Source organism: Apiospora hydei, assembly GCF_038363865.1.
Source record: "Apiospora hydei strain CBS 114990 chromosome Unknown utg000009l_segment0_segment0, whole genome shotgun sequence".
NCBI lineage: Eukaryota > Fungi > Ascomycota > Sordariomycetes > Amphisphaeriales > Apiosporaceae > Apiospora > Apiospora hydei.
In genome coordinates, this window is record NW_027117368.1 from 5,878,277 (window position 1) to 5,903,660 (window position 25,384).

Sequence of the window (25,384 nt, forward strand, 5' to 3'; positions counted from 1 at the left end):
AATGATTAGCAAAGCGACCAATGCGGCACTGGTGAGCCTGGAGGGTTCGATGAATCTTTCGGTGGAACTGATTTGTAGCCAGAAAGCAGGAGTGATCGGTGTATGCCTTTAAATAATTATAGACTACCGAATAGAAACCCCAGGTCGAGGACACCCAGACCACAGCCAGAATACAGCTTTCATTCTATATATGGGAAGTGAATACAATAGATAAACCGTGCAATGTGTATCGACAAAGGAGCATAACCCTACCCTTGTTGGCGATGCATTGAATGACTTTGTGGTATGTAAGTATCTATGAGAAAAGACAGCATACTCTGACCAATCACGCACTTCCGGTGACAGTACCGGAAATTCAACTCCACGTCATTTCTCGTCTTGTTGTGGGGAGCAATAGTGGCCAAAATCAAAGTTACATCCTCAGGTGACCACAGACACTCCCATTTCTTTCTGCTAGATACCTATTCGTTTCACTCGATATTTTTCAGAGCATGGCTTGCGAAGATTTGAACGGATCTTCTACCACGCCTTCGTCGTTACAACTTGAAGATAGAGATGGCGTAGCAACGACTGTAGTGACACGACCATCCATGCCACCCCCGATGGCGGATATGGTTGGATATGTGTGGCGGCTCAGTTCCTTATTAACGGCTTCACTTGGGGAATCGCAACGGTTAGACCCTCCCACCACCCCTTCATTCATTTCATTCGTATTTAGACACCCACTACAAGAACAAGAGATCCTTTGGCTGATACGTTTATTGCTACTTCCAGTCCTACAGCGTCTACCTAAGCCACTACCTCTCCCACGGCCTCTTCAGCGAAGCCCGGCCCCTGGACTACGCCTTCATCGGCGGCTTCAACTTCGCCTTCGCCCTCCTCGTCGCGCCCCTCGCCGCGCTCCTAGCCCGCCGCCACGGCGACCGCGCCCCCATGATCGCCGGCGTCGCGCTCCTGCCCGCGGGCTTCGTCGCCGCCTCGTTCGCACACAGGGTGTGGCACCTCTACCTGTCGCAGGGTCTCTGCGTCGGCCTCGGCATTGGTCTGATCTACATCCCGGCCACGGCCGTCGTCCCGCAGTGGTTCGATCGCCGGCGCAGCCTCGCCAATGGCCTCTGCGCGGCCGGGTCCGGCGCCGGGGGGCTGGTGGTCTGCTTCGCGACCCAGGCGATGCTGGACCGCATCGGATACGCTTGGGCGCTCCGGACCACGGCCGCGGTCGTCTTGGTCGTGAACCTTGTCGCGACGCTGCTGGTGCGCTCGCGGAACGGGGAAATCGGACCGCCTGCTCGGTGTGGGAGCGGTGTGTTCAACTTCGACCTCGTCCGCGCCTCGTACGAAGCCCGGCTGCTGCTGGGTTGGAGCTTCCTGCTCATGTTTGGGTATATTACGTTGATGTTCTCGCTCTCCGACTACGCCAAGGCGATAGGACGGTCCGATCAGGACGCGGCTGTGATCCCGGCGCTGCTGAATTTGGGGGCCGCATTGGGGCGTCCACTAATTGGGTTCGCTAGCGACCAATACGGCAGGATCGAAGTCGCGGGGGTTCTGACCTTTGCATGTGGCGTGTTGGTCTTTGGGCTTTGGCTACCGTTTACCAGTTATCCTGTCCTTGGGGTCTTCGCGACGATTAGCGGTGCTATCTTGGGCATATTTTGGGCGGTAAGTTCTGAACAAGTCTTGTTCCTTGCAAGTATTGCTCTTTTTATTTTACATTTTGCTGAAATTCAGGTAGGTCATTGGCACCCTCGCTGCCGAGATTGTCGGCTTGAAGGAGCTGCCCGCTTTCCTGAGCGTGGTGTGGATCACCGTCGTGCCGCCGTGTCTATGTAAGCTGTGACCCCCCCGTGCTATTGGAATGTTGGACTAAACAGGTTTCCCAGTTGCGGAAGTGATAGCTCTGGCACTCAGAAGACCTAATTTTGGGAAACGGTCGTATCTCTACGTGCAGACGTTCGCGGGGATGTCGTACATACTAGCAAGTTTCTTCCTGGTTGAACTGTGGAGAGTGAGACGAAGGAGAACAAATACTTCTTGATCGGCGACTTGCGACAGTCAAATTCTGTCTCCCATAAGAACAATTTCTATGGATAAGGGTTTGAACTAGAACAAGCTTGCAGATGATTGCGAAGAAGACGTATCCTGCACGCGTCAGCATCCCTGCGCAGTATCCGGGTGCTGTCATGCCCCTTATATGATTGGTCCACCAAAGTCTGGCGCCCCACGACGCAGTTCTATCTAGCTTCGATTATGGGATATTCAAGCCTAGCTTATGTGCATAGCGATAATCAGTTATTCAAAATATGAGTCAAGAGTGGCCCTGAAAGTCCAAAGTAAATAAGGACCATCGGAGTTCGGTCTGGACTGCACTTACTTTCATATTCTTCGTGGACGATGAAAGCTCTCTCACCAGTTGACATTCCTAAACGACACTCTCTTCGTCTCCTACTTTGTTGCGGCTCTTTTACGTCTACGTCTGTTAAAGCCTTGCCTCCGCCAAGGCCCAAAGCAACTGCCCAGACAAGAGCCAACATGGGCATGTCGTCATATCATTTCTCGCCTCTATCCCTGTCCGTGGAGCAGGACGATGCTACAATTAGAGCCAAGTACAGGCCGTTCTTGCAGCACCCCCCAATCGGGGGTTGCCGACTGGGTTGCGGAGCTAGAACTGAATACTGCAACAGCCATGGCGCGCGAGGACCTGGCAAAGACGGGCTCGAGACTCAAGGTTCTTGTCTTGTACGGGAGCTTGAGAAAAAGGTAAGAAGACGCCAGGAGCCAACGTAAGAGGAAGGGACGTCAACTAATGTGGAAACCATGCTAGATCCTATTCGAAGCTGGCGGCTTTCGAAGCGGCCCGCATCCTCCACCGCCTGGGCTGCGACGTCCGCATCTACGACCCGTCCAACCTGCCGATCCGCGATTCTGTGCCCGCGGAGCACGAGGCGGTGCAGGAGCTGCGGCAGCTCTCGCGCTGGAGCGACGGGCACGTGTGGTGCTCGCCGGAGCAGCACGGCAACCTGACGGCCGTGTTCAAGAACCAGATCGACTGGATCCCGCTGGCGTCGGGCTCGGTCCGGCCGACGCAGGGCCGCACACTGGCCCTCGTCCAGGTCAACGGCGGCAGCCAGTCGTTCAACACGGTCAACAGCCTGCGCGTGCTCGGCCGCTGGATGCGCATGTTCGTCGTCCCGAACCAGTCCAGCATCCCGACGGCGTACAAGCAGTTCGAGGACGAGGGCGGGAGTGGGGATGGCGCGGCGAGGCTGTTGCCGAGCGGGAACCGCGATCGGTTGGTCGATTGTATGGAGGAGTTCGTCAAGTATACCATCGTTATGCGGCAGCACTTCGAGCTGTTTGCGGATCGCTATAGTGAGCGTAAGGAGGCCGGTGCTCAGGCCACGGCGGGGTTTGCTGCCAGTGCCTTGAAATAGTGTGATCTTGAGTCCTCGGCAAGGGATTACTTGGTTTAAAGGAGTGGACTTGGATATCTTCCGCGGATTCTTGATGGACCGCCAGATTTGTTGTGTTGGCAAGCGGACGATATTGCTCGAACATTACGCATATCCATTGGTCAACCAAGGTCATAGAGAACCTCTTATAGGGCATCAGCCATGCACCTCCCAGCCCTTTCCTTCCCGGTTGCTCGTTTTTGATTCGGATCACCTTGTGTAACCCACATACTCAGCGGAATTGCCCCTACACAACCCTTGACAGCGTTCGCATACTCAATTGTCCAGAGACTTGTGAGCCGCCAAATCAGCAATCACCCTTGCCGTCTGGTGGCTCCCCGGCTCCTTGCGCATGAGCTGCGCTATATGCCGCGAATTTGCCCGCATACTCGCACTATCTGGTCCGTCCAGAACACCTAAGAAGGCGTTGCTCAAGTTTTCGACGGTCCAGTGCGGCGCCGTACCTCGCGTGGCATATATGCCCACGCCCGTCACCTCTGCGAGCGTCGCGTAGTTATATAGATCCACCCACATCGGCAAAACAACATGAGGCACGCCCCCGCTACTTGCAATGTGTCAAAAGGTGATCAGATGTTCAAGAGGACTCCGGGGTGGTTATCTTACGATAGGGCCTCGTGGTAGGAGTTGGCTCCTCCGTGATGAACCGAGGCCACTATGTGCCTTGTCTCGAGCATAGCCATAGTGTCAATCGGCAACCACTGCGGTGTCAAGTATCAGCTTTTTTGGTCATTTGTGTAAGCATGTGGTTTTGCCTTACCGAAGAGATCCGTACCCTATCCTCGGCCACATAACCTTCCAGGGGGCTTTGAAGTCGTCCCCATATTCGTAGTCGGGACAATGCTTCCAGAGTACCTGGACCTGCAGATTTTACCAATTCAATAAGCGGGACCATGGATGATGCCGTACCTGGTAACACCGCGGGCGAAGAAAAGCAATGAAGGTGCCACTGACCTTTGTCTGAGCAAGGACCACCTGGATAGCCTGAGCCATTGACTTCGCACTTTCTTCAGTGTATTTGTAAACACTGCCCAAATTGATAAGTAATGTCGGCGCTCTTTCCAGCCAACTCGCCAATTCCGGGTCTTGCTGAACCGCCGTGGCTGATCTCAAGACGATGGAGTTTGTGCCCATCGTGTTCTTCGAGATGACATCGAGCGGAAGGGTGGCCCCCGGTATATGAGGGGACATGTACAGTCCCCTGCCGTCGCGCAAAATCGGTGTCGAGGGAATTCCGAACTCCTTGAGCTGAGAGTTATAGCCTCTCCACTGCGGCACGATAAAGACGGAGTAGATAAAGCGTGTCACAAGGAAGACGTTCTCTGGGATGCGGTGCCATGGCACAGGAAACGGTATATCACTGCTCATACTAGACAAGGAGAACATAGTCAGCAAAGACATCATATCGAGGCCTCGAGAAGTGAGATTAACCAGGGGTATTTCCAGAAACCTTTGCCATGAGGCTGCTCAAACGCCAGTTGATCCGATAGACTGCCCGGATTGATAAATACGTGCCGCCTGTTGGCATTCCGCGTAGCGTCCGTGGCCGGGTTGAGCAGAATCTCGAGAACGACGACGGCCGGGTCCACCATCTGTATCAGCTCCTGGACCTCCTCGTAGAGGGCGAGGTACGCGTCGCTATCCCACGGCGCGATGATGCCCTGGATCATGGTGGCCATCTTTGGGTACGCCTGGAGTCCCGGCCCGTGCTCAAACCATCGGCTCGAGAGGTTCATGAAACCGGCCTTCTGCTCGACGGCCTTGGCGTAGCTCTGCCCCTTGAGCTCGTGGAACGTGATGTTGGGGGCGGACGGGTTTTGTACCCGGGCGAGGGAGCACACTCGCGCGATTCGGGAGGCCATTGAGGGGAACGAGGCGAAATGAACTCGTACGTGGGGATGTCTTTCTATCAGAGATTGCGCTGTCGCGACGTGGACGTTGCTGAGACCGTACTCGCTGTTGGTTAGGAACAATACCGTGTTGTTTTTACCGGGTAAATAATCGATCGCCACTTCACTCTCCGACCCGGTGCGTCCGCCCAAGGCCGCGAGAAAGGCTGCAAGGAGTGCGGCTAGTACTGCAACCGCAGTGAGAATCCTTTTAGCCATATCGGTTGCGATTCAGGGGCGAATGAAATCAGGTGTACTTTTCACAACCAGTCAACAAGATAACCATGCAGGAGAAACGCAATTTATGTATTCATTCCATTTCGATTCGGAGTTCCTCGGCCCAAAGAAATACTCAGCGAGATTCAACGATATTTACCTTGCCAAGGTCGGACCTCGAGATTTGACTACTCGGACAGGTTCCCCCCTCTTCGGCTCAGTCCCCGGGCGAACCCGCACCTTGCTTTTCAAAACTGTGCTACCACACCGCTGTCTAGCGCAGAAATCTAGACACCATTCGGCATGATGCAAGCCAATCACGAAAATGTTTACATTTTTTTTTCTTTCGTTGTTGGTGATGGTGCCAACTGGTGTCTTTGCGGTTGGCAGCCTGTTCTTTAGACTCCCCTGGCTAGTCGTTTAATCCATTACACTCCCACCTAAACTTAGATCCAAACGTATATCGATATACGAGAAATGGATGCAGTAACAACAGACTAGCAGAAACTTTCCGATACCGGGGAATCTTCCCGAGCGACCCAATATCGATCATGCAGCCACATGCTTGGCAGTCGCTGCCACATTTGCTCTTGCATTAGATTCATGCCCGAGGCGTGTCACGCGAATGAAGCTGACTGCCGACGATTGGCTAATCATCACTGCCTACTTTGTTTTCGATGTAGTGTTTCTGCCGCCATCATTGAAAGTGAGCTGTCAATGAAAGGAATGGTGTTCGTTGCTGTGTGACCGATAACCCGGTGGCTGTAATGGATGGCATTGTTTGCCATGGCGGTGTGCTGAGTGACGATGGAATGGGATCGCTTCTACAGCTTGACCAACCGGAAAATTGCGCACGCAGATGATCTAACAAGTTGAATGAAGTCCCCCAGCCATTCCATGCCGTTGAAGGCTTATTACGATAGTTGCATCGGTAGCGTTGTGGGTACCCCAAAGGGGGTCTACCCCTTTTTCGTCAATTGACCTTGCGCTTTGACATGAACATAGCAAGCGTCGTCAAAATAACGTTTAGATCGGACGACTCAATTCGAACCTCATCGGGTCGCATTTGCTCAATATCCTTGATTTCATCCGACCGACCGACAGGGTGGGAGTTGCCACTGTGAAACCACCAGGTATTATTGCGAGACCAATTACTACGCAATCTTGGACATGGGGGACGTAATACCGTATCCAGGGAGATGCATTCTCTGCTGCGGTACATTTGCTTCAATCAAGCCTTCTAGGGTGGTCGCATGGGATCTGTTGGGAACTCACACGCCGAGCAAGCTGTGACCAGCCACGTGAGACCATCAACGACTTCCTTTGCTAGAAAGTGCTATTAATCAAACTACTTATGCCTTCTACAATACTATATACCAGAGGCATATAGCAAAGTCCCCGATGGGGTATCGATGATGATAAAGTCTTACTAGCTATGTATGATATTTCCTTTTATCGTGACGCTTGTCAGAACTTTACCAGATCTTATAAGTGATGCCTTGGCAAACTGCCATGGTACGCATGAGCTATAATTTAGTATTCGGTGTGGTGGCAATTGGGCACTGGGTCTCTTCTTAAAGATAGTTCATTCATCTCCATTCTCTCGTACAAAGGTAATTCCAAACTTTATCGTACCAAACCGGAGACGGGGTTTTCTCCTTTGACGTTTTCTATATTTTCATGTCGAATGTTAAATTTTATTTGCATTCCTGCTGTACCATCTCTTGCCATTCCTATTAATGGCCCAGCATGTCTAGCCCCGTTCCTTATACGCCGAGAATGTCTCGAATCGAGGGCCTACCCGACGAGTTGATCCTCAACATACTAAGTCGCCTGTCATTTGACAGCTTCTACTGCGTCGCTCAATGTTCGCGCCGTCTCCGCGCCATTTGTAGAGACCGCACCTACCGATGGTTCCGACTTGCTCGAGACGCCCTGAGGCAAAACGCAGTGAGCGGACACGAATGGCAGGCCCTACTGCAGAGCAAGCACCTGAAGGATACAATGCGATTTTCGCCTGTAATGTTGGCGGTCGCTTTGAAACTGCCTACGCTCTGGCGCTTGCTTCCCCTGATTCGGAAGTATTTGTTCTGTGGAGAGTGCCTCGAGTTCAGGCAACAGCCGCAGTTCGTCCAAAACGCCAAATGGCTTCTAACTAAAAACAATTACTGCATGGGGTGCAAGGAATACCACGGGGCCATGCTGTTCCCGAGGGACTCCGTCACATGGGCGCCCAGAGACCGGTGTCTCGCCCATATCGGATCGGTCCGGCTGTGTCCGCATCAGCAGCGGGACTGGGCGGAGATCGTCCGGGGCAAGTCTGAATGGCTCCAGGGGCCGACCCTACGCACAGCCGGCCTTTCTTTCGTTGTACCGAGTGCGAGGTCCCAAGCAACTCCGCCGGTGCTGCTATATTCTATGACATGGGCGGCGCCTACTTGTACGCACGGCTTTTACCGGACTCACCCGACCTTCGGCAGGGGCACGTCCTCGGCGAAGACTACCTGAGCGCCGTACGCACGTTCTGCAAGACAGCTGAGTACCAGTATATCTGCCCACACCTGCGGCTCGACAATCCCTACCTACTGTTCCTTCTTAGCCGAGCGATCTCCGGCCTCTGGACTCGCCGCACCAGCGGAGAACCGCAACAGCTTCAAACAAACCAACAATTGCGTGAGGCCAGTGGGTATTTGCTCTAATGCGGGTCCTGCCACTGCGTGGTAAATCTGCCCCGCGTCCGGGAGAAGTCGACCAACTCCGGTGAACTGGGAAAGTTCCGTTTGGGACTCAAGACCTGGCAGCGGATTCCCGTTGTCGAAACTCCGGGGGCAAGGCATCTGGCGAAGCTGGACCCGGCGTCCTATGGCGAGGTAGACGTCCGTGGCCCGCGCAGCCGCTGCATCTCGTGGTGCGAGAGCGCGGGCTGCGCAACCAACCGGCTAGGGAGGCGGGAGGCGAAGGTTCTGGAGGCTGCCTGGTAAGCGATTGGCACCTGGAGAAACACATGGAATCGCATCATATGATATTAGAAGTATTTGTCAATTTTAGATTCTTTTGAAATATACATCACTTAACGTCGAGATTGTATATATACAGTAACAGCCATTCCGCGCCTACATAACGATGAGATCTATTCTATATATCCCCCAGCGGACCAACACGATCATCCACTGAACTGACCGCACTCTCTACCAACCCCCTAAACACCCCTCATCCACGTCCAAGCTCTCCTCCTGCCACGGCCGGACGTACTCCCTGGTGGTGTCGTGCGTGCTGTAGTACGCCAGCCCCCGCTCCAAGGCGATGGCCCGCAGCGCGTTGAAGTCGAGTGTGGCCGGGAAGATCTCCACCACGGCGCCGCGCCGCGCCGCCATGAAGAGCGCGTGCATGAGGCCGGCGCCGTGCACGCCGACGAGGATGTCCGTCGCGCGGGCGACTTGGATTTGGTCCCGCAGCGGGAGGCGCGCGAAGTTGACCGACTGCACGTGCACGTCTTCGAGGCGGAAGCGCGAGCGGATCTCGTCGAGGAGACCGTCTGCGTTGTTCAGCTGGCGGGTCGCTGTGCGGTTTATAAAGGTCAGGGTGAGTGGGCGAGGAGCGGGCTCCCCCTGAGTGGGAACCATTGATTCATCTTGGGGGATCTGATAAAAGTCGAGCACCCGTTTTGAGAAGACCTCTCTCAGCTGGTTGATACAATTATGATCCTCTGGAGTTTGATGCCACACGGGGTTGGAACCGCCCGCCAAAGGAAGTATGATGGTGTTTCCATTGTTGGTCAGCCACTCCGGATCCTCAGCAACCAGCTCACTCAGTCGCTTTATTGGACGATCTGACATAAGACGCCATAGCTCGATAAAGCCGCCGTCTTCAAAGCTGTCCATGATGACGACTTGAGTGTTCGCTATATCCTCTTGGGAAAACCGGGGCTTGCCGGTTTGTGGATCGCGGCTCATCTGGAGCACATCCATGGTGTAGGTCATGCTCATGATCTCATGGAACACGTGGAAAATATTGCCCGGCCCCTCGCGCTTGACAAGAATGCTGAAGGTGCGTTTGGCGGACGCCTCCGCATCCGGATGCCATGCAGGCGATTCCGGGCCGGCGATGCTGAAGTGGCTGTGGAAGAGATACCACGGTCCTGTCCTGTACCAGTACGGGTGCAGTTTCGAGAGCGGAACCTCGGCGTCTGGTCTCAAGGAGCAGCCCAGCTCGAATCTATTAGTGGCCGCATTGAAAGCCGACCCTTGTGCGATGCAGAACGAGTCTATGTGGCCGTCGTCGTGGAAATCCGAAGGGGTGTGGAAGCATGTGAGCTGCGACGGAGACCCGGGCGAGCAGTAACTGACCTCGCCCTCGCGGAGCGTTTCGAGGTATCGAGTTGTGTATCGCTGTTCACAGTACCCTTCTTGTCCGGGGGCGTTTTGATAACCTGATGGGAGTGGGATCGGTAGCGATGACGAGTGTGAAGGTGGCGGGGTTGAGGAGAGGATAGACGATAGTGTCTCCGTATTACTGCCCAGACTCTCCAGGAGCACGAATGTTGACACACGACGAGAACTGAGCAGCACCAGTGTGGTCGATATTAGTAGAGCGAATATAACGACATTGCGCGCCCGCAGGCCCGGTCGTAGAACTTTGTTCAACGACATTTGAAGAAAAAGATTTTAATATAATACATATCCCATCTCGATAAAACACAAAGTGAACTCGAGTTCAATTTGAAGCCATCAAACCGAACTGAAATAAGGCACGGTGCTCAGGAGAAAACATATCCACTTTCAGCCCCAGAAAAGCCAGCTCACCTAGGACTCCTCGTGAACCCCCAAAAAGGCCGAAGAAACAGAAACTGGCAGCAAACAGGGGCCAAGAGGGAAGTTAGCTGCGAGGCACTGATACGCTGACGCGCATGGGGATTGGGGTCGGGCGCAGTTATTTTCGTACGACCCGTATGTTCAGCGGCCCGGTCCCAAGGCAGCGGTAAGGGCTGCGCTCTCGTTTGCTGCCGTCAAAAGTCTCCCTATGGATTGATTGGGTTGCGAAAGTGTCGGGCGGGCGCCCGTTCGGCTTGCTCTCTAATGTCGGGCCACCTTTACCCGTGCCACTGCTAGGCAGGCGGTAAAAAATGCCATTTTCGCCAATGGGGAAAGCAGAGGCTCTGTTTGGCTTGCACTAGCACCATTTCCACAAGGAGTAACCCCAGCGAATCATCCACTTCGGAGGGTCCGTCTGTATAAAAATCCTTCTAGCTCTTAAGTATAGTTAGGTTTTAAGTACTTATAAGTTTTATTAAAAACCTACGTATTTAATAAATAACCTATAAATTATTTATAGTTTTAATTTATTATTTATAAATATTTATAACGTAATTTATAAGCGAAATAATTATGTAAGCGAATTAATTACTTTCGTTAAATTTCGTATGAAAACTTTTATAACTTAATTCTTTTACCACTTATTATGGTTAATATTTAAGAAGAAGGGTAAATAATTCTAGCGTTTTAAGCGCTTAAAAGTAATTTAAAATTAAGTCTTCGACGCGCAGCTCGAATATACGAAATTTTTTATATAACCTTTCGTAACCGATAACTCGATATTCTTACGAAACGCGAAATATCCGCTAATTTTTAAAAGTTAACGGATTCCGAAAAAGATATAATCGTACGATATATAATCGATTTAAATTCGCGGTTATTTTTTCCCCGGATAAATAGTGTAAAAAAATATAGCGAATCGATTATTTCGTTAACGCGACGCGGAACGCGTCGGCGTTAATTGGGCCTTTAATTTCGTACGACGGTAACCGGACTTCCGGACGCGTTTTAATCGAAGAATTAATTATTAAAGAGTCTTTTACGAAAATCCCGACGCGTATCGCGCGTGGTTTACCTTTTATATAGAATATAATTTATAAATACGGAATTTAAAAAGAGGATATTTATAACTTTAACGAAACCGGGTTTATTATAACGTGGTTTACTAGTAAACGGGATATATTATATACCGGGACACTTTTCCGACCGACTATACTTTTTAAACTTTAACACGTTTTAATTCTATAATTATAATACTTAATTCTTTATTAAAAGAACGGATCGATTTAACGATTTAAGCGACGCGAAACCCCGTAAAGTATATTAGTTAAAGAGCTGCTACGAAAGCTTTTAATGTCTCACGAACTTCTTTTAAACTACCGATTTTACGGCCGACCTTTATAACGCGAAATCGAACACTTTCGACGAAAATTAAATTCGATTAAAAAAGAGGTGCTTTATAATTATATAATTAATTTAAATACCTAAGGGATGCCTTTTAATATAGCTAATGTAAAAGATATAGCTAATTTTTTTACCGCGTCGCGCGGCAGCGAACGCGTTAGTAAACACTAGGTTAAGCGATTTATTAACCGTAACCTAAACCTTAAGACTAAAATGAATCGTCGATACGATTATTAAAAAGCCTTTTACGAGGATTCGAACGTTATTTCCGGCTAGTTTAAACTAATCGCGAATATTAAGGCTAAATACAGCATCGTTAATAAGGATATATATAATTTCGATAAGACCGGCTTTATAATAGGTATAATCGGGTTAACTTTCGTCGTAATACGCGCCGATCGGCGTGGGAAAGCGAAATCGGTCTAGCTTAGCAATCGGGAATAGTCGACGGCGATTAAATGCATTAATTCGCAAGGCTAATATATCCCGCCGTTCTTAATAGTTTAAGGTTAATATTACTTAACGAACTAAGCTATCGAATACGATTTACCGGGTAATTAAATAATTAAACCGACTTTAAATAATTAAATAAATAATAAAACAGGCTTAAACTAAATTAAACACTTCGATAAGTATATTAAATCGCGAACGAAAGGTTTATATCGCCTCTTAATCCTCGACGGCCACGAGAGCTATATTTCGGCCAAATTCGAGGTATACTGTAAAAACAACGGCATTATTACGCTTAGTATGCCTCTTTATTTTTTTATTTACTTTAACTATTAAATATAGTATTTTATTCGCCTTTAAAGCGCGCGTATTCGAAGGAAATCGAGTTATTTATTAAAACCTCGATTAATTATATTACGAAACTCGAGTTTTTTATCGCGTTTAAGGCCGCGTATTTTACTATTTTTACGGAAGCTAATATTAAATTTAAATTTAACGTATCTAGTTTAATACCTTATAACCTTAACGAAATAATTAATAAGTTAAATATACGTCTCCGAACACCTATACTTAGCTCGTTACGTCCGGGGACGGTTAGTATTTACGACCCTTAAACGCTATCTAACCTTTAATAAATAACTAAGCACTCTTTTTTTATAAAAAAAAGGTGTCTACCTATTAAAAAGCTCCTTAACGATAATTTTAAAAACGGTAAACTAAATAACGAAAAGTATATATATAATCGTGCATAAAATAACCTTTATAAAAGATTAAATACGTATATTATAAAAGGCTAATTTAGCCTTTTTAAAGCGCCGGAGAGCTAAAAAGTCGCGAGTCCAGTTTAGAGGAGCCTTTACGATTAAGGAATCTCGAAAGCTGTAGGACGAGAAGGTAAAAGGGAAGCGGCCAGCGATTAATAAAAGCGAAAATATTGGTTTGTCGAAAAGGCGCGCGACGAGCGGCAGACGCTGTGAAATCTACGGCGAAACAGGCTATAATGCGCGAACATATAAAAAGAATATAAAATCGAGTAGCGAATCGGATAGCGAGTAAATTTAATTAATAAAGCGCGTTATAATTAAATAAACCTATATAAAAATATCGAAAAGTGAAAAAAGTGTCTCGGTATGTAATATATCCCGTTTACTAGTAAACCACGTTAAACTAAATCTCGTTCGAAATAATCGTAACTACCTCCGATCGACGCGGAAAGCCTAAGGCAGTATAGTAAGGGAACCGGGAATAGGTTACAGTAATCTAGGGCGTCGGATTACACGGTTATGCTATCCCTCCGTATATTATTTTTTTCGGGAAAACGCACTTTTTTTCCTAGTATAAAGACAGCCTATTACCGAAAAACTAAGTGATCGCAGTCACTAAAAATAACTAGACTACGAATAAAAAAAACGAGGACTAAATTCGATACTTTAATTAATATATTAAGTCTTATACGAAGGGTCGTTATCGCCTTTTAGTTTTAAACGACCACGAAAGCCACCACTTAATAAATTTCGAACTTTACTATAAAAACAACTCGATTATTATACTTTGCATGCCTTTTTATTCGTCGTATAAGCTCCAGCCTCTTAATATCGGCTGTTTCCGTGCGTTGAAAAGGGCGTACGGGAAAGAAATTAAAGGTCTTATACGGGCGTATATTACTTATATCTTAAAGGAGGACTTCTTACCAGCGTTTTTAAAAGCGTTCTAAGCGACTTTCACCGTCTCGAATATATAAAGAGGCTTCCGAGGGATAGGACTCGTTCTATACGATTCGAAATATGTTATTTTATAATTAAATATAAAGCTACGTACTTTAACACCTCCGGGGACGTCTTTCGGCCTACTTATTTTTTAGGAATTAAAGACTTTAAATAACTTAATTAAAGCTTAATTTTAAACCGAGTACATTAAAAATCGAATCGCGCGATATTAAAATAGCTCTCCGATATTAATTTTCGCTAAACTTAACTAAATCGCGAAAGGTATAACGCAGGTTATACACCGGCTCGCTTTTTTAAAGAGTAAAATAATCGCACTACGAGAAGTAAATAAAATATTTAACCGGCGCCGCTGTATAAAAAAAACAATTACAAAATAAAGGATTATTTCGTATATAAGCTAAAAAAAATTCATAGTCTCAAAGGGATATTAACGGACAATTATAAGATAAATCGCGCCGGAGTAGTGGTCGTACGAGAAGGCTTAAAACGCGCCCGCGACGCTATAAAATCTACGGGGAGCCCGGGCATAATACGCGCACTTATTAAAATAATATAAAAATATTTAAAAATAAGGATTCCGATTAAATTTAATATTTTATATACGTTATTATAGAGTTAATTTATATTTTATTAACGTGGTTTATTATTAAGTCGGATATATTATTAAGTCGGACACTTTTATTATCGACTTATTTAATTAAACTTTAACGCGTAATAATTTTATAACTATAATATTTTATTTATTTTAAAAAAAGCGGATAACCTTAATAATTTAAGTATTATAAAACGGTTTAACCCGAATTAATTAAAAAGCTGCGGCGAAACACTACGTTGTCTTATTATTTACCCTTAGCGACTAACTTTACGGCCGAACCGCACAACGCGAAATCCGACATTTAAAATATAAATTAAATACGATTAAAAAAAAAGTACTTTATAAATATATAATTAATTTAAATACCCGAGGGATACTTTTTAAAAATGGTTAGTATAAAAAATATAGCTAATCTCTTTATCGCGTCGCGCGGCGGCGACCGCGTCGGTAAGCACTGGGCTAAGCGCTTTATCGACCGTAACCCGGACTTTAAGACTAAAATAAATCGTCGGTACGACTATTAAAGGGCTCTCTGTAAAAATCCGAAGGTTATTTCCGGCTGGTTTAGCCTAGTTATTAATATTAAGGCTAAATACGGTATCGTCAACGAGGATATATAGAATTTCGACGAGACCGGCTTTATAATAAATATAATCGGGTTAATACTCGTCGTAACACGCGCTAATCGGCGTGGGAAGGCGAAATCGGTCTAGCTTAATAATTAAGAATAATCGACGGCCATTAAATATATTAATTCGTAAAGCTAATATATTCCGCCTTTCTTAATTATTTAGGGTTAATATTACTTCGTGAACTAATCGCGCGAAAATAGCTTACCGGGCGATTAAATAATTAAACCGATTTTTAATAAATAGACCGATAACGAGATAAGTTTAAATTAAATTAAGTATTTCGATAAATATATTAAATCGTAGATAAAAAGTCGCTACCGCTTTCTAATTCTCGACGGCTACGAGAGCTATATTTCGGCCGAATTCGAGGCATACTGCTAAGATAATAATATTATCACTATTAATATGCCTCCTTATTTATCGCACCTGCTTTAACCTCTCGATATAGCACTTTATTCGCCCTTAAAACGTGTTTATTCGAAAGAAATCGAGCTATTTATTAAAGCCTCGATAAATTATATTATAAAGCTTAAGTTTTTTATCGCGTTTAAGGCCGTATATTTTGCTGTTTTTACGGAAGCTAATATTAAATCTAGATTCAACGTATCCGGCTTAATACCTCACTATTCGGACAAAGTAATAAATAAGCTGGATGTATAACTTCGGACGCCTATACCGGAGTAGTCGCGACCCGAGACTTTAAATACGTATAACCTTTAAACGCCGTTTAACCCGTAATAAACGACTAAGTACTTTATTTATATTAAAAAAAGGGTGTTTATTTATTAAAAAAGTTTTTTAATATTAATTTTAAATGCGGTAAATTAAATAGCGAAAGGTATAACCCGAATAGCTCACAAGGTAACTATATTAAAAGATTAGGTCCGCACTTTTTAAAATGCTAATTTAACCTTTTCGAAGCGCCGGAAAGCTAAAAAATCACGAGTCCAGCTTGAAAGAGCCTTTACTATTAAGGAATCTCAAGCGCTACAGAACGAGAAGGTAAAAAAGAAGCGTCCACCGACCGGCGAAGGCGAAAATGGTAGCTCGTCGAAACGACGCGCGACGGGCGGTAGGCGCTGTGGCAATTGCGGCGAAACCGGTCACAATACGCGAACGTATAAAAAAAATATAAAATTAAGTAGCGAATCGGATAACGAGTAATTTTAATTAATTTAAAGCGTTATAATTAAATAAATTTATATAGAAATATTAAGATATAAAAAAAGTGTCCGATTTAATAATATATCCGATTTAATAATAAACCACGTTATACGAAATTTTAAAAAGTAGTTAATTCGCTTATATAATTATTTCGCTTATAAATTACGTTAGTAAAAAATTAAGCATTATAATTATAAAAATAAAACGTGTTAAAGTTTAATAAAGAGTATTAATTAAGCTAGTGACCGGCGAAGTAATATAACCGACTTAGTAGTAAACCACGTTATAAAGATATTACGTATTAAAGTTTAAATATATCGGAAACTAAAAAAAGTGGCCCGCTCAATGATATAGCCCGCTCAATGGTAAACCACGTTATATTTTATTACTTTTTTAATTATTATATATTTACGCTCCCATGGGTTCGAAGTAGCGCGCCGTCGCCAGGCGCAGAGGATGCGAGTGGCTGCTTCGGCCGAGGTGCTCGCTCAGGAGCTGCAGCCGCTGTACCAGACCCTCTTCATCCTGAGGAGAGACCTCGAACAAGAACCCGCGCTCCAAGTGTGGGATCAGGGGCGAGCCTACTACCGAGAAACCAGAAAAGGGAGGGGGTTCAATAATGCCAATCAAAACCCTTGGTGGCTACGGCTAGTCCGCCTGTCGGGGTTTGGAGACCGCGTCGAAAATCATTTCTTGCAAAGGCTAAACGCACAGGTTGCCCAACAACACCTGCAGCGGACCAGGCGATTGGGAGGCATCATTGACACGCTCGTCGAGCTGTTCGACGGGCAAGATAGAGACGTGGCTGACGTTGGTCATGGCTACCATGCTGATGATGAAGAATACGACGACGACGATGACGATGACGATGAAGAGGCGGAGATTAGTGGCGCCCATTATCAGATCCCCAGCGGGGTCACAGAGACCGAGCAACCCGACTCGGGCGGCGTAGCCAATCACCGCAGCAGGCAAGAACAAGATCAAGATTCAGAACAGCACATATCTTTGCTCCTAAGCTGGGAGGTCCAGATGTTCTTTGCCGCTGCAGTCAAAGAGGAATCCGATCTCATCTTCTACGCCAACAGAATCAGCAAGCTCCTCCGCGAGCTCCGGCATCACCAAGGAGCCGCCACCGATCTCACCAACCGGATCAGAAAGCGGCATCAAGCCCTGCTACCGGAAAAGCAGAGAAAGAATCAGAATCAGGGCCGTCGCCAGGAAGAACATTCTGGAGTCACTGGTGACAGCTCTGCCTCGGGGGACGAGGCCCAGGCGGCCGAGATTCAGATGTTTGATCACATGTTGGCGGAGCAGGCAAAGCGGCTAATGGAATCCTTGGAGGCCTGGGCGGACTCGAATGTCTAAGGAAGAGATTTTAGTTCCACAGTCATGTCTTTCATGAGTTGAGAAAGGTTCTTAGTAAATGTTGCAGAACCTTGCCCGTTTCTGCCTTGGATCCATTCTCAAAAACCAATGTATGTTTCTTAGCCTAACAGCGAAGCATCTCCCCATCTTCCTTGCATTCACAGAGCTGATACTTTCACGCCTGAATTCCACATCAGGCAATTCATGAGTCTTTAATAGATAGCCTGTTGACTTATTTTAAAATTACTTGCTGTATTAACTTCGAGTGCAATCTCACTCGCAATTTCCCACCCCGCCATCATTACATACACCCATTCAACAGCCATCTACCACGGGAAAAAAACCCAGAAGGATGGGCGCCAAGATCCGCCGCTCAGTCCGATGCCGGCAGCTCATCCGCGCGTTCGAGGCCCAGTCCCAATCCCAGTGGACCGGTACTGACACGGCAACCATCACACCCGAGCACATCGCCAAAGCGCGGAAGCTTCTAGCCCTCTTTGAGCAGGTGGAGGGCGAGAGGGTTGCCGCCGAGGGCGACTTGGGGGATACCAACGACGAAGAAGAATCTTGGCCTAAGAAGTGGGAGACAAATCCGTCTAGTCTCCCGGCTTTCCTCGACTTATTCCAGAAGTGGGACATGGACGGCGATTGGCAATCCAAGGAACAACAGCAAGAGCATCCGCCCGTGGAGCATACTTCACGACGAATGCAGTCGGAAATGACCCAGATCGGAACTATTTCGGCCCAGGATGTGTACCGCCGAGGCCCCCTTCTCAGAGGGAGGAGCCAGGAAGCGACTAGCACGGGCAATGCCGGGCCCTAGCCAGATAGACAAAGGCCGCGACGGTGCTACACGTGGTGCGAGCTTTGACGTTGCGGCGCCGCCCGGGAGCGACCATGGTTCTAATCCTGCCACTACCCCATCCAGCACTGCCTACATACCACCCGTGTCCGCATCCGCGCCCGAGAAAAAACAGTCCATGAAGGCCGTCGCAACTACCACCTTGACCAAGGCGGCAGTGATGGAGGGGGCACCCAGTCTCGCCGCGCGCATTTGTCCGACGCAAACAAGACCCGAGGCCCAGCAGCAGCAGCAGCAGCAGCAGCACCGCGAAGACAAACAGACTTTGTTGCGAATCGTCCGAAAGCTGCGCAAGTCGGCCACGGACATGAAGAAAGAGAAGATGATGACATCGGAGAACCTCGAACTCGAGACGGAGGAGCCAGGTTCGGGCCTCGAGGGCGGCAGCAGCTCTACTGCCCTTTGAATGGCATGTATTACTCCTCATTGGCCTGCCTCTCCCTGTCTCTATTTGTGCGCCCGCTGTCGCTCTCTCCCCTAGACCTGATCGACGCACATCGGACGAGATGGAGAGTGCATAGTTGTCGTCATCCGCCGGCCGCTACATTCGAGGAGGCGGGTTCGGGGTCAAGATGGAGATGGCAGCGTCGCTCCATGTGGCGGTGGCGAAGAAACCGGGACAGCAGCAAAAGTGTGTGGCGGCTCCCTTTCCAGTCGGGTCGGGCTCATCATAGGCGGTAGGTAGGGCTGGTGGGAAGCCATAAAAAGGTAGAAATGCACATAGCTTTGGTGGCATTCGGCTGGCCTTCCAGTAGGGAAACACATTTTACTCTTCCTTGAAGTAAATCCTCGTCTGGCTGCTGGCCGCTGAGCGTCCCTTGACTTTCGAGCAGCTGTAGGCAGCGCTGGGGATGGACATCCAGCAGGGACGGCACCAATCCCGCTCTACCGACTCGTCGATTATATCTGTCTGACGTTTGTGTCTCTCGTCATGGTGTGCGATGACAAATGGTCCCGTTCCGCAACGAGGCCGTGTGTAACGTAAGCATCTGCTGGATCCGAATGCAGTTCAAGATTCACTCATATACATTGCTCAGGCCAACACTCGCCTGGGTACTTAGTGTTGGCAATCGCGAAGAGATCATATCGTAGTTGATTGGGGCTGAGAAGTAGGGCTCGGCTTCGCTCCATTTGATCAGTACGTATCGAAATGCACTTGCCCCTGAGCTGCACACGGACGTCCAGGAGATTGACCGATACATGCACCCTATGTTCGAGTCTAGTACGCACGAGACGAAACATCCGGCGCGTGTTGAAGAACTGTATGCGTTTTATTGATATATGGCGCCGTCTCGCCAAGTACTGCGACAGGGTTGGACTTGGATCTGAAGCCGCCATTTCCGAGGCTTAGGGCGCAAGCCCCCGATCTTGATTGCCTTTGCCCAATTCCTGCTCTGCCAGGCCCAAACGAATCAGCCCCAGGACATACTCTATACTATCTGACCGGAGTATCATCACTACCAGCACAAACCAGCCATCATGATCAGGCAGCTTAAAACACTGTGGGTGAAGAAGAATTCTAGTATAGGGGGAGTGCTGGATACTCCTGTTGCCGTTTTCAAGTCCTTCTGGGCCTGGTTCAAGAGTTATGGTGGGCAGAACTCCGAAGAGGTCGTTCCCGCCGTATATATAAAGAGCAAGCTGCACCACCATCTCTGCCCCGAACTGCTTGCTCCTCGCGAGTAGTGTTTCCCCAACGAGCACACAACCATCAACCTCGAGTTTTGTCGTTGTCTTGCCGGTTGCCATGCCAGGTCCAATCGGGCGGAGCATGCTGAAACATTGTCGGCCATCTTCCATTCGGCGATCCGCTCGCTTGTCAACATCCAGCACAACTTGGTGATGGATTCAGCCAGTCCGCCTCTCAGATTCCTCGGGGGCAAACATCAGTATCGCAAGGCACTTGGTTCCGTCAACCAGGAGCGTCTCGACAGCTACTGTTCCAAGATGGGTGCTTGTAAACCCCTTCCAATCAGCATTCTCTACAAGACAGGCGATGTGTGTATCAAGTATCGCCTCGCAGGTGCCCTTGTTTGATATCACGGAATAGCCAAGCACGCCAGCGCTGACGGCGTGTCAGGCCGTCCCGATCTGCGTGCCGCCCTGGTTCTGAAGAGCATCTACTACCAACAGAAGCAGCTGGGTGGGACTCGGACGATTTGGAACACCCTTTGGACCACGATCATAAAGCGTTTCAAGGACTAATACGAAATGTCGGTTGACATAGCTGAAACAACCTATGAGAACTAAAGATGTACTCGGACGCCATGTCGAGTCAGATACCCAGCCTCAGGCCTAACGCGATCGTGTCCCACGCCATCACTCTAGAGTACCGAGATACCTGTTTCAGATCCTTTTGGTGCCGAGGCCAAGGTTGCCACTTCATCTAAGCTCGCCGTCGTTCATGTCTGTCAGAAGAGCCCTGATCCCGCACATGAACCGAAGTTCATCAAGCTATGCGAGGACATTGTGCCAAGTCGAATGCCAAGAACGACGATCCCGAGCCAAAGTGAACGGTTGAGCAAGATGATTCTGGAGATTGCCAAATCCAACCTGGCTTCTTTGTGTGCAATCCAGACATCGAGACTTGAAAAAACAGCCAACCGTAGATTCATGACTCAGTTTATGCGGCCCAATCGCTGTGCCCCGAGTAGCTTGAAAGTAACAAGACACGTTACGGCGTTCTAGACACGTTCCCATTAATCGCTCAACAATGCCGTCCTCATTTCCGGATCACCCTTTCATATCCCCAGGTAGGAGGACACGATCTTTATTCGACTCCAGGATGGCTTCGCGCCAGATGGCAAGACGGGATTTCTGTCGGTAGTTTCGAAAACCGGTGATCACCAGTGACCTCTAGGAAAGCGTCGCCGGAGCTTTGAACTGCGGCACTGGTGGTTTCCATGGGTCAGTCTAGTCAGTAAACCAGTGCAAACCTCTACCTCATGGAAGGAGTAAGATATGAAGTGTCTCGGCCTAATGTTGAATTGATTAGTTTTGTTGGTTCTGGGCAATCTGCCCATTCAAGTGGAAAGAATACCAAAGAGTAGGTGGTTTTCACTCCAATTTGTGCGCGAGCGCATTTGTGCGGGTGTTCGTCCGAGATGACTGGTAATTCTCCTTCGAAAGGAATCCAGTGACGTATATTTACCAATAATACTACACTGTTGCTATTCACAAGTTTCGGCAATGATTAGCATGGGGGGTTGCAAAGCAAGCTTCTGTAATGCACAAGCCATAGCAAACCTTGCCAACGTGGTGCATTCCAGTTTCGAACCTCTTCCGTAATAGGTATCGAAAGGTGAACTGCGGATTCTGGTATTCAAAGAGTTCTAAGAGTCCCCTCTTGGAGAAAGGCCCGGAGATTTATCCCTTAGCTGCCACCTGGTTAGCCTGCTGATGCGAAAGAATCGTTCCGCCAGCTTCCTTCTGTACAGACTGCTATCACCTGTGTTGAATACCTAAGCGTTTCGGTGATGGACTGACTGATGGAAGAAGAGATGGGTTTCGCTGTAAATGATAGAAATGCTACTTGAAGAGAAAGAGAAGAGCTCTCAATGTTTTTACAGAGATAGAGGCAGTCGTATTGAAGTTCGCTTGCGTCATGGTCTAATACTACGCGAGCGATGACGATAGGTTTTTTTCGATAAAGCTGGAAGGACAGATGCTCAATGACCAGCCCTTACGTATACCAGCGAGATCCTGGAGGGCAAACAATACGGATCGTGGATGGAACCATGCCTATGCAATACTCCACGAGGCATTGCATTGGAGATGCAGGATGCTGGATGTGGTAGGTAGTTCATAACGGCCTGACGTCGCATTCTGAGTGTCCATGTACAGATACGCCAGCCAAATTCAGTTGAAAGCCTCTGGTCATTCTATATCCGCCCCCTATTACTCAATGGGTCAATGACTCGTCCACGATTTTTCCTATTATGTGACGTGCTGTGTGATAATCATGGAGGTGAGGCTACTGCTCCGGCATTCAGGACTGAATACCCCTCAGACATACGCTGCTCGCTATGATGTAAGGGAAGAAGGGGGTGCTTGTTTACCTGGAGAGCACGCTGATGTGTGTGTTCGGGAGGTCCGGGAAATGACATTGGGTCTTCCGTTTCTCTATCATGAATTTGTTGGAACTGACTTATTACGGCTGAAAACGTCTCTTGTTTGTTGTAATAGCACTTCTAGATCCCGACTTGTAGTTTGTTGCCGGATGCGGCATGGTAGCTGGTCGATACCTTTGTCACCTATCTGCGCCCAGATGAGACTATCAAGAGCAAAGACAGACCAATTTAACAACAAGAACGTCGTCGGGTTCGACGGACTCGTCTATCAAACAAAGAAACGAAACTGCGATGAAGCAACAAAGCAAAACATCAGGGTAAGAGCTTATATTCTGGCCAAGGGAATCAAGTCCGCGATCAAGCGGTTTCCACTTATTGCACCTTATACCATCTCCACCAAAGTACTGTCTACAAGTCCTCTATATAAAAGAGCACGGGAATTTCAACGTCCCATCCCGATCAAAGCAATGTCTCGAAGATCACACGGCCAAGCGGGGGGCCGAGTGGCACCGCTGGCGATGCAGACCCCCACAGGCTGACCAACGAACTCGATTTCGACGAGCGGGACGAAACCATCGCGGAACTGGCGAGGCGCGTCCGCGAGCTGGAGGCGCAAGCGCTCGACGAGTACGACGAGCGGGACGAGACCATCGCGGAGCTGAACACGACCATCGCGGGACTGAACGCGCGCATCCGCGAGCTCGAGGTCGAGCTGAACGACACCCAGACGGCGAACGCGGGCCTGGCCGAGGAGAGGAACAATCTCACGCGGGCGCGCGACGCCCTCCAAGAGGAGAACCGCAGCTTGATGCGCGTGAACATCGAACAACTCTACACCAAGGCCCGGCTGGTAGCCTACATCAGGGAGGCCTCCGGCCACCTCCACTTGGAAGTGGTGGAGACGTGGATCCGGAGCGCGCTGAAGCCGGAGCTGGTGGAGTTGGCCCTGGCCCTGTTCGAGCGGATGGGTAACCCTCAGAGTGACGATCCGCAGCCCGATAATGACAGCTCGCAGAGCTCCTCGTCGTCGTCCACGGCAAGCGAGGAGTGGTTCAACGAAAGCCCCCGTCGGTCGAAACGCCTTCGGCACGCGTAAAGAGGGGGCAGGGCGGCGCATTAGCGGCCGATGAGTATGGGGATATATATATATATATATAACTATAATAGCTCTTTACGTAGGATTATTGACGTCCTTCTCCTTAGCCGGGATGTAGAACCAGTCGCCTCCCCGCGCTCTCTCGTGTGCGTGTGACGTTCGTGACGCGCTGGCTCCCCGGCGGCCGGATCATGGATGCACGCATTGCGAGCCAGTCGCGTGGCGGCAAGCAAGTGCTCGTGGCCTTCCAGGCAAGTGGGGGCAGGCCCGGTCAGGCTACGGCTGATCGTCATAGAAGTTGTTGGCGTTGGCCATGGTGGCAGGCATTGTTTGTACTGAACCGGCTCAATTACACTGGGTGTGGCTGCGACACGTAACTCAGCAGGGTCTGATTGGATGATCTCTTGTGATGGAGCTAGCGGACAATACTAAAACTACCGTGCGCATGGTGTAGTGGGCACAGCTGCTTGGCAGGGGACGGACCAAGCAGTCGGTAGCGCCCATGTTTGTGGTGGGGGACGATTGCTGGGGTCCTACCATGTAGGTTAGGTAATGTTGGGTCTACCCCACCAACTTTGGTCGGGGTCCCTCCCTTCCAATTGACATTCCCAAGCGCACATCACACATTTCACTGCACAGGTGAGTTCTATTACTCTTATACGCTGCAAATGCATCAAATCAATTGCCAACACCTGTAAGTAGCCTCAATTCAATTGTCACAGCGATTACCTGGCTTATATCGCCCCAGTGTCCTGTTTTTGAGACGTCTTGGTTTGGCCAGAGTCATTGATGGAAAGCATCAAGGTTCCGCGTCTCACTCCGTCTGTGTATTGTCATCACACAGATTGGGCATGCCACTTGTACGCTCCAATGGAGGACTGACAGCGAGATTTAGTGGGCTTGGCTGCTGAAGCCCCAGGGTGGCTTCCCTTGTAGCGAGTCCCTTGGCAACGAATGTCATCTCGATTGCAAGGAAAGGCAAGGACCACCCGAGGAGTCAACGTTTCATCAAGAGCTTTGGACTGATGTCCCTGGTCTTAGCCTGGAACTGGCACTCGTTCCCAGGAGGATCAGTCAACGATTTCCACTTCCCTCCACCTCCCTCCTTCGACATGACGACTCAGGTCGAGCAGCGATTCAACGTTTACGCGCATGTTGAGGAGCAAGCGGATACGCACTTGGGGCTAACATGCTGGTAGAGCCACAATGAAGAGATGGAACAGGGCATAATCATGCCATCTTGTGTTACCCATTAGGTACCCTGGGCTACCGTACAAGCCGGTCGATGGCCGGTCCGGAACAGAGCGAGAGTTTGAGTACAGAGTCTGGACCCGGCATGTTGAGACAGCGCGTGTCTTTCCATGTACAGGAACGTGGTCTAGAAACAATCGCCATGCTATCTCTCCCAATCGGTGGCGTACAAAGACTTGAGACCGTCCCTATGGCTGCCCAGTTTATGTGCGTTCTTGCTGACTGGACACCACCTTCGGAGGCGCAATGATGAGAAACGAGAAGAAGACACCGCCGAAATATACCCGTCCATCACCTCCGCAGCAACTGCAACATCGGCAACACACATAAAGCCTAAACAGTCGCCGCAACGCACGATCTTCGTAGTGCCCGTGAGCGCTCG

The 25,384-nt window shown here is 48.8% G+C and overlaps 11 protein-coding genes across 11 annotated transcripts; 8 read left to right on the forward strand and 3 right to left on the reverse strand.

The window, feature by feature from the left end:
- Positions 1 to 553: 553 nt before the first annotated feature.
- On the forward strand, positions 554 to 1,840 carry PG997_013662 (uncharacterized protein; the record flags this gene model as incomplete). Its single annotated transcript, XM_066817976.1, has 3 exons — positions 554 to 673; positions 775 to 1,662; positions 1,736 to 1,840. Coding segments are annotated over 3 exons (1,113 nt in total), but the record flags the coding sequence as incomplete, so codon positions are not given.
- An 846-nt stretch (positions 1,841 to 2,686) lies between these two features.
- PG997_013663 (arsenate resistance ArsH) lies at positions 2,687 to 3,434 on the forward strand (the record flags this gene model as incomplete). The annotated part of the gene is made up of 2 exons (XM_066817977.1): positions 2,687 to 2,760; positions 2,825 to 3,434. 2 exons carry the CDS (start codon positions 2,687 to 2,689, stop codon positions 3,432 to 3,434), a joined length of 684 nt encoding a protein of 227 aa, XP_066663669.1.
- A 294-nt stretch (positions 3,435 to 3,728) lies between these two features.
- PG997_013664 (uncharacterized protein) lies at positions 3,729 to 4,153 on the reverse strand (the record flags this gene model as incomplete). The annotated part of the gene is made up of 2 exons (XM_066817978.1): positions 3,729 to 4,014; positions 4,077 to 4,153. The coding sequence occupies 2 exons, from the start codon at positions 4,151 to 4,153 to the stop codon at positions 3,729 to 3,731; spliced, it is 363 nt and encodes a 120-aa protein (XP_066663670.1).
- A 73-nt stretch (positions 4,154 to 4,226) lies between these two features.
- PG997_013665 (uncharacterized protein) lies at positions 4,227 to 5,578 on the reverse strand (the record flags this gene model as incomplete). The annotated part of the gene is made up of 3 exons (XM_066817979.1): positions 4,227 to 4,325; positions 4,380 to 4,839; positions 4,902 to 5,578. The coding sequence occupies 3 exons, from the start codon at positions 5,576 to 5,578 to the stop codon at positions 4,227 to 4,229; spliced, it is 1,236 nt and encodes a 411-aa protein (XP_066663671.1).
- Positions 5,579 to 7,324: 1,746 nt separating this feature from the next.
- PG997_013666 (uncharacterized protein) lies at positions 7,325 to 8,083 on the forward strand (the record flags this gene model as incomplete). The annotated part of the gene is made up of 1 exon (XM_066817980.1): positions 7,325 to 8,083. The coding sequence occupies one exon, from the start codon at positions 7,325 to 7,327 to the stop codon at positions 8,081 to 8,083; it is 759 nt and encodes a 252-aa protein (XP_066663672.1).
- A 680-nt stretch (positions 8,084 to 8,763) lies between these two features.
- PG997_013667 (uncharacterized protein) lies at positions 8,764 to 10,224 on the reverse strand (the record flags this gene model as incomplete). The annotated part of the gene is made up of 1 exon (XM_066817981.1): positions 8,764 to 10,224. One exon carries the CDS (start codon positions 10,222 to 10,224, stop codon positions 8,764 to 8,766), a length of 1,461 nt encoding a protein of 486 aa, XP_066663673.1.
- Positions 10,225 to 16,814: 6,590 nt separating this feature from the next.
- On the forward strand, positions 16,815 to 17,723 carry PG997_013668 (uncharacterized protein; the record flags this gene model as incomplete). Its single annotated transcript, XM_066817982.1, has 1 exon — positions 16,815 to 17,723. One exon carries the CDS (start codon positions 16,815 to 16,817, stop codon positions 17,721 to 17,723), a length of 909 nt encoding a protein of 302 aa, XP_066663674.1.
- Positions 17,724 to 18,075: 352 nt separating this feature from the next.
- Positions 18,076 to 18,546, forward strand: PG997_013669 (uncharacterized protein; the record flags this gene model as incomplete). Its single annotated transcript, XM_066817983.1, has 1 exon — positions 18,076 to 18,546. The coding sequence occupies one exon, from the start codon at positions 18,076 to 18,078 to the stop codon at positions 18,544 to 18,546; it is 471 nt and encodes a 156-aa protein (XP_066663675.1).
- A 157-nt stretch (positions 18,547 to 18,703) lies between these two features.
- PG997_013670 (uncharacterized protein) lies at positions 18,704 to 18,991 on the forward strand (the record flags this gene model as incomplete). Its single annotated transcript, XM_066817984.1, has 1 exon — positions 18,704 to 18,991. One exon carries the CDS (start codon positions 18,704 to 18,706, stop codon positions 18,989 to 18,991), a length of 288 nt encoding a protein of 95 aa, XP_066663676.1.
- Positions 18,992 to 20,064: 1,073 nt separating this feature from the next.
- On the forward strand, positions 20,065 to 20,790 carry PG997_013671 (uncharacterized protein; the record flags this gene model as incomplete). The annotated part of the gene is made up of 3 exons (XM_066817985.1): positions 20,065 to 20,208; positions 20,272 to 20,608; positions 20,666 to 20,790. 3 exons carry the CDS (start codon positions 20,065 to 20,067, stop codon positions 20,788 to 20,790), a joined length of 606 nt encoding a protein of 201 aa, XP_066663677.1.
- Positions 20,791 to 22,852: 2,062 nt separating this feature from the next.
- Positions 22,853 to 23,751, forward strand: PG997_013672 (uncharacterized protein; the record flags this gene model as incomplete). The annotated part of the gene is made up of 2 exons (XM_066817986.1): positions 22,853 to 22,972; positions 23,218 to 23,751. 2 exons carry the CDS (start codon positions 22,853 to 22,855, stop codon positions 23,749 to 23,751), a joined length of 654 nt encoding a protein of 217 aa, XP_066663678.1.
- Between the last annotated feature and the right edge of the window lie 1,633 nt (positions 23,752 to 25,384).